This window comes from Sceloporus undulatus, chromosome 5, assembly GCF_019175285.1.
Source record: "Sceloporus undulatus isolate JIND9_A2432 ecotype Alabama chromosome 5, SceUnd_v1.1, whole genome shotgun sequence".
In the NCBI taxonomy this organism is placed as follows: Eukaryota; Metazoa; Chordata; class Lepidosauria; order Squamata; family Phrynosomatidae; genus Sceloporus; species Sceloporus undulatus.
The window spans coordinates 104328882-104338190 of record NC_056526.1 but is presented as its reverse complement, the minus strand read 5'-3'; the positions used below and the strand labels follow the sequence as shown (position 1 = coordinate 104338190).

At 40.6% G+C, this 9309-nt stretch overlaps 1 protein-coding gene across 7 annotated transcripts in view; it reads left to right on the top strand.

Moving 5' to 3' along the window:
* Positions 1-419: 419 nt before the first annotated feature.
* Positions 420-9309, top strand: part of WNT7B (Wnt family member 7B) — a 58258-nt gene continuing 49368 nt past the window's right edge. For 2 of the 7 annotated variants that reach the window (XM_042470826.1, XM_042470825.1), the window contains exons 1-2: positions 420-843; positions 7522-7744. In XM_042470826.1, coding sequence (XP_042326760.1) covers positions 7652-7744 — 93 coding nt within the window. In that variant the 5' untranslated portion in view covers positions 420-843; positions 7522-7651. Of the gene's footprint in view, positions 844-1062; positions 1137-1165; positions 1290-1810; positions 1951-6171; positions 6406-7521; positions 7749-9309 lie in introns of those variants that run through there. The other 5 variants (XM_042470819.1, XM_042470824.1, XM_042470823.1 and 2 more) reach the window with 5 other exon arrangements.

Here is a 9309-nt window from a genome sequence, read left to right as displayed (position 1 = left end):
CAGAAAGACTTGCAGTTTTATATATTAGAGACTAAATCCAATGTTAGTTCTGCCTATCCTGTATATGTACCTTCAAGTCACCTGTCCACCTAAGAGGATGGGCAGATTTAAATTGGTCCTATGCATTTCATACAGTTTTCTTACACAAGGAATCTAAAGAGGTGGTTTAGACAGTTCCTCAGAAATATAGTCTAAAGCACCTTGCATTCATTGGCTGTCTCCCATCCAAGTATTAACCAGGGCTGACCCTGTTTAGCTTCCAAGATCAGATTCGATCTGGTGCCTTTAGGGTGTTTAGGCAGTAGACCTAAGCCCCATTTATTTCATGTAGGAGTTCTAGATTTATCCCTATATGTTTACATGTATATCTGACTTTTTCTATCTCTGAAAGGACCCAAAGCTAGCATACTGTAGGCAGATTCAAAGATCCATTGCAAGAATATCTAAGAGGGTGGGCAGATTTAAACTGGAGCAGACAGTGATTACTCTGATCCCAGACTATTAGGGCTCTAAATATTAAAACCGGAACCTTGAAATGTGCTTGGAAACTAACTGGGAGCCACTGACAATGTGGGTGAAAAATTACCTCCGCATCCTGAAGATAGGGAAAAGAGTCTGCATTTGAAGCTTATCACTTGCATTTTCAGCAAACCAGACATGGAATTACTGGGTAGCAAAGCTCCGGATACAGTACTTATTCCACACACCCAAGTTGTTTTTGAGTGACAGTTGCCTTCTCTACAGCAGCACCTTCAGGGCTCTGTTTTGCTGGAATCTCTGCATTCCACTGTGGTTTTGTACATGAGCCATCATGAAGTGAACTCTCTTGGCATTCATTATTAAGTGAGTTGATCAGCAAATATTATTTTTGCATTATGTTAGTTACTGAGAAAGCATTGCAGTTATGCTTTGTATGGGGCTGTAATGCTTTGGAATTTGATCTGATTACATGTAAAAGAGGCACAACATTTATTCTGCTATCTGCTTTGACCACTGAAACTACAGGAGAATGAGAACAGGAAGTATTATAAGGTTCAGAAAACTAGCAGCTTTGAGCCTGGGCTGTTAACCAGAAAAACTCCTGGGGCTCAAAGTGCTTTTGCCCTGAACTCAGTAGATAGGTGGCCTTAGAGAAGGTACTTCTTTCCAAAGAAATATGTAGATAAAAATACCATTATTGGGATAATAATCCTTTCTTTTATAAAGCTTCACTAGCTGTCACTGAAGTACCGATGTGTCACCAATTGACAACTTACCTAAGAAAAAAGCAAGGGGCTCAATCATTTCAGGTAGGCCCTGATCCGGGCAAAAGTTTACATGTGATTCTCTCTCTTCACAAGAAGTCACATATGCAGCTTGCTTGGTGCTTCAGCTGAAGCTTCTGCTTGGATCACCTGGGGAAGTAAAAAAGTGCTCTGGAAGCATACTCTTCAATTTAATTGAACATACCCTTCAATTAATTTTTGTTTATCTCACTTTTTCAGCTACTTTAAAAATGTCCCAGTTTCTTTCTCCTCCTCCTCCTTTCCCCTTTGTCCTCAGCTTACTTCAACTTCTGCAAGCTAATTTCAAAGTGCAAAAGGTGTTTGAACTCAAAGGAATATATCATACTGGTAAAAAAGATGGGAGCATTGTGGTACTATAATTCTTCTTTATTCGTGGGATAATCACAGGATATTTGTGATGTCATGTGACGTGTGATAATCTTTGCCAAATCGTGCAGTATTGATGGGAGCATCTTGCGATGCTCCTGTTTTTCCCCCCCAGTGTGATAAACTACAACCTCAGCAGCAGTGAGAGGAGAGGAAGGGACAGAATCTCCCTCTTCCTGAGAGGCTAAAGCAAACTGCTTCATTATGTGTTTTTTCTCATTGATAACTTTCGCCCTCTTGACCACACTGATGTAGCTTGGCCATATACATCCTGGGTGTATCTGAGAAATGTTGGAGGGTATGTAAAAGTTAACCAAAAACCTGGGCAACTGATGTGGGGACTTCTGGCAATAGGGTGGGACTGCACCAGTTCTTCGGGTTTGCTAGTGGTCTGGGGGGTGGTGTCTCCTGGGGAATTCTGTTCCCCTTCTAAGGAGACCTCGGACTTTAGGTTTCAGTATGCCAAATTAAAGGATTGTTGTAAGAGAAAATCTTTGTAGAAAAGACTTTGACTAGACTAAAGCACCACAGGAGTGCTTCTGCTTATCTTACTAATACTACTAGTATTTATTTGCATCGACACATTAGTTAGACCTTTCAGCCCCACCCCACCCCACATATAAACTGTCATTTATGCTATCCTGATTTGTGAAGATACATTCTAAATGAATGGTTTTAAACAGAACTTGTCAAATTTGGACCTGAAAGACATAGTAAATATATGTCATATATATGATCTGTTCGTTTCATAGGAAAAACAGACAGGTCCTGCTAAAAAGCCAAGAAAACATCTGACACGCGATATGTTTGCTAACCTTTGTATAATAATGCAATGGAAGGGGGCTGTGAGGTCTATTTTATTTTTATTTTTTTAGGGAAGGGCCGTTAAAAATTAATAACTTCATTGCCTGAATCCATTCACCCATTGTACTGTCTCCCTTGTTCCCTAATGTGTATGTATGTGCCTTCAAGTCCCCGACCCTATGAATTTCATAGGGGTTTCTTAGGTAAGGAAAACTCTGAGTCTCTTCCTCGGAAATATAGCATACAGTACTTATCCCATGCAAGTACAGTACTAACCAGGACTGACCCTGCTTAGTTTCCAAAATCAAACAGCTCCTGGTGCCTTTAGGGAATTTCCTACTGCCTTCCATTTACCAAGCACTATTCTTCTTTTCCATTGCACTACATCTCATGTTATGTCCAAAGTACAACAGTCTCAGTATAGTCATCTTCACTTCTAGTGAGAGTTCAGGCTTGATTTGTTCTAAGATTCATTCATCTTTTAAGCAATTCATGATACTCCTAGAACTGTTTTCCAGTCAGTTGAACTGATTTTATTTCTGTTAGCTTTCTTCACTGTCTAGCTTTCACAATCGTACATAGAAATTGTAAGTACTATTGCTTGTATGATTCTTACTTTGGTATATAATTACTTTATGAGGTGGTGGTGAAAAGATCTTGACCTGACCAACCTAGAGTGATAAAACTTACATGTTATCCATCTTGAATTTGGATGCATGTGGCACAACATTTCTCAAGTTTCTTTAAACCTTTAAAAAAATTCTGATGTCTGATCACTGAAATACTGCTTTGCTGCTGCTATCACATCTGAATAATTTTAAAATTTCCTTCTTTTCAAATTATTCATTTGGAATCAAGAAATAATCAGATAGAGCAAGATCTGCTGGGTAGAATGGATGGTCTGTGTATTTAAACTCCAGCTTCTTCAAAACATCCATCATCTTGCCAGCACTGTGGACAGGTGCATTGTACTGCTTAATAGAACACCTTCCTTCACCATTTTCCCTTCAATGTGTCCTTTTGATGACCAACCCAGAATAATGAGACCAGATACAAAGTTGAAGTTAAATAAGGGCCACTTTATTGACCTATTTACAATGCGATATCTATGGAAGAAGTAACAGGAGGAGCAATCTGAATGTGAGTTCCACTGTGGCCAGGTGTCATTCCCTGACTACCTCAGCAGCCTACCCATGGGTGACACACTTGACCCTTGGGGGCAGTCCATTAACTGGGTTGCTCCCTGGCTGGCCTTCTGGTGAATCTGGATGATCCCACCCAAGATACAGGACTTTACAAGTAACAGCAAACTCCCAGACCCGTCTCAAGGGCATACTCCTTCCTTGTCCCTGGGCTTCAGGACAGGCAGTTCTAGAGCTTTACCCTACGCTCAAAAGTGGGTGCCAGAGGTGTACACCAGAATACTTACTGTCTTCCCCTCTACCTGCCATGGATAAGGGACAGGCATACACCCCTCTTTCTGTCCCACCTCCCTCACATCTATTGGGAACACAGGACAGAGCTTTCTCAGTGACTGCTTCTAGGCTCTAGAACTCTCTTCCTAGAGAAGTTAATTTCATCCCCTCCTTGCTGTCCTTTCATAAACAGGTGAAGAGGATGTTGTTTTGGCAGGAATTTGAGGGTTGACTTGTCAGGGGGGGAAGAGTCCTTCATGTCCGGTGTTGTTTATTTTTATTGTCCATCTTTTAGTGGTTATGCTCTAACTGGTTTTAATCTTATTGATAGTTTACAGTAATTATATTTTAATTTTTGTGCAATGTAATTTTTGTAGCTGTATTTGTTAAACCTTTATAAGCTGCCTTGAGTCCCAGACAGGGGAAAATGTAAGATATAAATAAATACCACCAGAACAACAACAATATCACTACAAGAGTCAGAACCATGAATGCAACTGTTCAACAACAAACGCATAGTGACCAGGATAACTACTGTAGTAATCAATGCAAAGAAATGCAAGATGATAGCAAAAGAAGAAGAACAAGAGACCTTTTCCAGAAGATCTAAGAAATCAAAGGGAAATTTAAATCAAGAATGGAAATGGTCTACAACCAGCAAAGGAACACATGACATGATCAAATATAAATAAAAAGATTATGGAAACAACACACTGAGGAACTATATAAAAGAGATTCTAGAGTGACAGATTTATTCGAAGAAGAATCATTTGAAGATGAACCTACAATTTTATAAAGTGAAGTGGACACTCACTCAGGGCACTTGGGAGACATAATTCACCAGGAACAGTTGGCATATCAATAGAGGTATTTCAAACTACAGAGACAGAAACTAAAGTATGTCCACAAATATAGAAAACAAAACAGCGGCTCACAGATGAGAAACATTCAATATACATTCTAATCCCCAAGAAAGGAATTGCAGTAACAAAGGAACATTGCATTAATTTCCCATGCAAGCAAATAGAGGCTAAAAATTGTACAACAATACTATATATGGAGCAAGAAAAGACAGTAATAATTGGTAAGGTAGAAGGCTGTAGGAAAAGAGGAAGACCACATTATTGATTGAGAGGCTCAATCAAGGAAGCCAGGGCCCTGAGTCTGCAAGACCTGAGCAGGACCTTCTCGGTGGCTGCCCCTAGACTCTGGAACTTCCTACCCAGGGAGATCAGAACAGCTCCCTCCTTGATGGCCTTCCGCTGGCAGGTGAAGACCTACTAGGCATTTAAGGAATTGCTATAAGGACAAACTGGGATGTTGGACCAGTTTAAAAATTCTTTTTAATGTACATTTTTTAAAAAAATGTTTTTAGTTGTACTGTTTTTTTTTAATGCTGTGAAACCGCTCTGAGTCCCAGCCCTGGGAAAAGAGTGGGATATAAATATAAATATATAAATAAATAAATAAATAAATAAATAGGACACCATTTTTAAAAACTAAAATTATGAGTTTCTCCAGAATTGCAGTGCTAAAGAGTCAACAAATTTTATATTGCTGTTAGCTCTTTATCAGAGAAACCTACTTCTTTCAGAGTTTTGGAAAACTACCTCTTGCTTTCTGCCAGTCTCTCAACAATCTGGAATTACAAATTTTCAATCACAAGATTCAGATCACTTAGTCAAAATAATTCAGGTTAGATTAAGTCTCATGGGCCAGTTACAGACCGGCAGTTTAGTGCGTGTTCGCCACGCACTAGGGTTACAAAAGGGCGGTGCTTCCGCACCGCCCTAACCCTAGTGCGTGGCGAACACGCACTAAACGGCGGCGGCCCTTCCGCACGGCCGCCGCCGTGAGTACGTTATGGCCGCGACGCCTCTAGACAGGGCGGCGCGGCCATGACGTAATAGCTCCGTGCCAGGGCGCTTAGTGCGCCCTGGACACGGAGCAGGAAGGAGCTCCGTTTTGGAGCTCCTTCCGGGTTTAGTCCGCTGGGCGCAGCCGTCTGAAGGCTGCGCCCAGCGGACTAAACGAGAAAGGGGCCAAGCGGTCCCTTTCTCTGCTCCCCGCTGCCGCGGGGTGTCCTTGGGGGCTTGAAGCCCCAGGGACACCCCTTTTCTGGCTGCGGGGAAGCGGCCTTTTGCCGCTTCCTCGCAGCCCGAAAAGTGGCGGATCGGGGCCTCAGCGGCTGCCGGTGTAGCCACTGAAGCCCCGATACTCCGGGGAAAGGGGCGGGGCCAGACCGCCCCAAATTGGCGGTCTGTATCCCGCCTTAATAGCATTTGAAATTAGCAGTCTCATTAAATAATTATTCTCTACTCCATTTCTTAAAATAATAAAGGATTAGTATTACTGAATCCATAGAAATAATAGATCCAAGAAGACAGCTGAATTTGAAGCCAGAATGACTAAACTGTGGCTATTGTAGTTTGGACATATCATGAGACGACATGACTCACTGGAAAAGATGGCAGTGCCTTGTTTTGGACTAAAGAATGTAACTTGATCCTCTGCAGGATCAGTATAAGAGTCAGGTTAGTCAAGCATCATGACTACGTATTTCACATTACTGTGCTAAAAGCTGTAAAATGTCACTCACAATTCTACTCCCCACCCACCTCTGCTTTGAGATTTCAACAGTGTGTGGGTCTCCTTTTCCTAGGGACACTGTGAGGATGGGGTTCATAATCATATAAACTGAAAACATATAAAATGAAGACAGAATCCAAATTCCATCAGGGAGGGCACCAAAGCACCTATGAATTTCACAGAGCTTAGAAAGTTATTTATCATGACAACAACTTCCAAAGTCTCCCCCCCCCCAAAAAAAGCTAGTGATTTGTATTACAACTCCCAGAATCTTCAACCAGCATGGTCATACTACCAATTAGGACTTCTATTCCAAAAGGAGAAAAAGAAAAAGGAGAGAAGAGGTTTTTCCAGGCTCTGATCTGAACTCCAGATTTGGAAGCATTTATCGTTGAGAAAGTATACTGTATTATACAAAGATTTTAACAAAAACTATAGCTATGTCAGTTACAGTTATTTCTTTTTCTAAATGTTTGAAACGCTTTTGTAAAATCCTCAAACCATTTTGCAAATCTGAAAAATCTGACTCTCAAATTTATTGTCGCAAGCTCCCATTAATCATTCAGCACCTCGTATTTGTAATAATCAATGTGAATGTTGGATGAATAAAGTCACTCTGTACTTTTTATGTTGTGGTTTGAATTTAAAAGGGAATGAACTGATATGAAAGCATTCTAGAGCAAGGTGAAGCCAATAACCACGAAATTCAAAAGTGCATCAAGATTTCCAAAAATCCAAATCAGATTTTTAATATCTGTTTCTTACATCTTCTCACTTCCTCCTTTGATTGCAGGCAGAAGCTAGAAGTGCCAATATTTTGTAAGACAGATTGCACATGTGGTAACTCTGGCCCAAGTGAAACCAGGCATTACCGAAAGTCATGCAAGGTTTCCAGCCCAGTTGCCAGACCAAAGAGGTTGGGATAAGTGTGCATAATTATAGGAGCCATCTTCCAGCCCTTTTGCTTGTAGCCCATTGCCTTGTCCGGCATGCTATGCTATCAAGGAAATGAAATTAATGGCCTCCATCAGTTATAATTCTTCTTTTCTGCTTTTCTTCAGAGCGCTGTCATCTGTGGTGGCTTTAGGAGCAAATATAATCTGCAACAAAATCCCAGGCTTGGCCCCCCGGCAACGAATAATCTGCCAAAGCCGTCCTGATGCCATTATAGTTATTGGAGAAGGGGCCCAGATGGGAATCAATGAATGCCAGTACCAGTTCCGATATGGCAGGTGGAACTGCTCAGCGCTGGGAGAGAAAACTGTCTTTGGTCAAGAGCTCCGAGTAGGTAAGCAATTTCTTTCCTCTGCAAAATAGTGCATCTATAAACCAAAATACAGTAACTGAGTTGTCCCTGCACTTTGGCTCTCTACTAATTTATTTTCTTATTACAAGGAAATGTGTACTTTGCCTGAATATAGGTTAATTTTCAGGAACAGCCTAATATTACAATTTTAGAAGCAAGTCTTACCACAATAGATCCAAATCTATATTTTAATCTATAAATATAGCTAGATATGCATTTATAAAACTAGAGATTATTCATGGGCACTAAATCAAAGTATTAAAATATGAAGTACATCAAGTACATATTAGCAGACATATAATAAGCTGCAGCTGCATTCAGACCCTGCTAGCAAATGCCCCCATAGGCAAGTGGTTGCCCACTGTGTCATCGTAATTCTGGATTAGATAATCTGTGGTCTAATCCAGCAAGCCCCTTCATATATCATGACTAATCATATATAAGAATTGTAGGCTTTTTCTTTGAATCTTCTTGATGATGGCAAGCAGTAAAAATCAAAATAACACTGCTCAATGTACTGTATACATGTACTTCTGAGAGGTGAAAAGTTGCAGGGTTCCCTTAGCCTGCCCAGGATACTATATCTTTAAGAGCTCACTGGAGAGGCTTGTGGTGTTTTTGTGGCATAAGGTTTATTTACCATAGGTGCTATTTTGGATATAAGAGTCAACGTATTGGATGGTTCCTTTAAAGTGCAGACTAAACCCAGAGTGGACTCACTGCTCCAGTGACATGGAACCCACCAGCTGCCACTGGTCTCAGTTCTAACTCAGACTGTCTGCTACACATGCAAAACCCATTCACGCCCTCCCTTTACCTCTAGCAATTTGAAGAAAAGATGGGTCATTTCCATCTTCTTGGGCCATTCCATTGACACTGACACACATCACTGAATCATGTGTCCTTTTTCAAGTCTTAAGAAGTGCTGCCTCCTGGCTTCTTAGAGAAAGAAAACAGATACGAGTCAGAAAAACTGAATCATCTGGCAACCAGTGGCACTGGGCTGTAAGAGATCTCTTAAGGGTCATTCAGATGGGCCCCAAACATGGAACATTATCCTCCGACCTAATAATGAAGCATGTGGTGTTACATAAAAATAAGAAATGAATGTGGCAACTAGAGCCTCAGTGACCCCTCTTTAACTTAAATGGAAAATTTTCTCTTGAACCTGCCAACTTGCCCTATGCTTCCTTAAGCGGAATTATTTCAGCACCATCCATCCTTTTTATATCAGGATTACAAGTGGACATCACTGTTTGTGGCACAAAAACTAAAGAAGATATTTAGATAGTGTTGTTTATTTTGGAGGGGAGAATAAACATTGACAAAGAAATCTTTAGACATCTGTTTTGATTAGTTGTTTTAATCCAAACTAAAAGCATCACAGTCTTGTGTCATTTGTAGGTGGCATTTAAGGAAAATATCTGCTAATGTGAACATGGGGCATTTCTTATGCTGTTCTGCATCTTACTTAATGCACATGGATCTTTATTTCTGTCATACACTTCTTGTTTTTTCATTTAAAGAAATTATTGATGAAAAC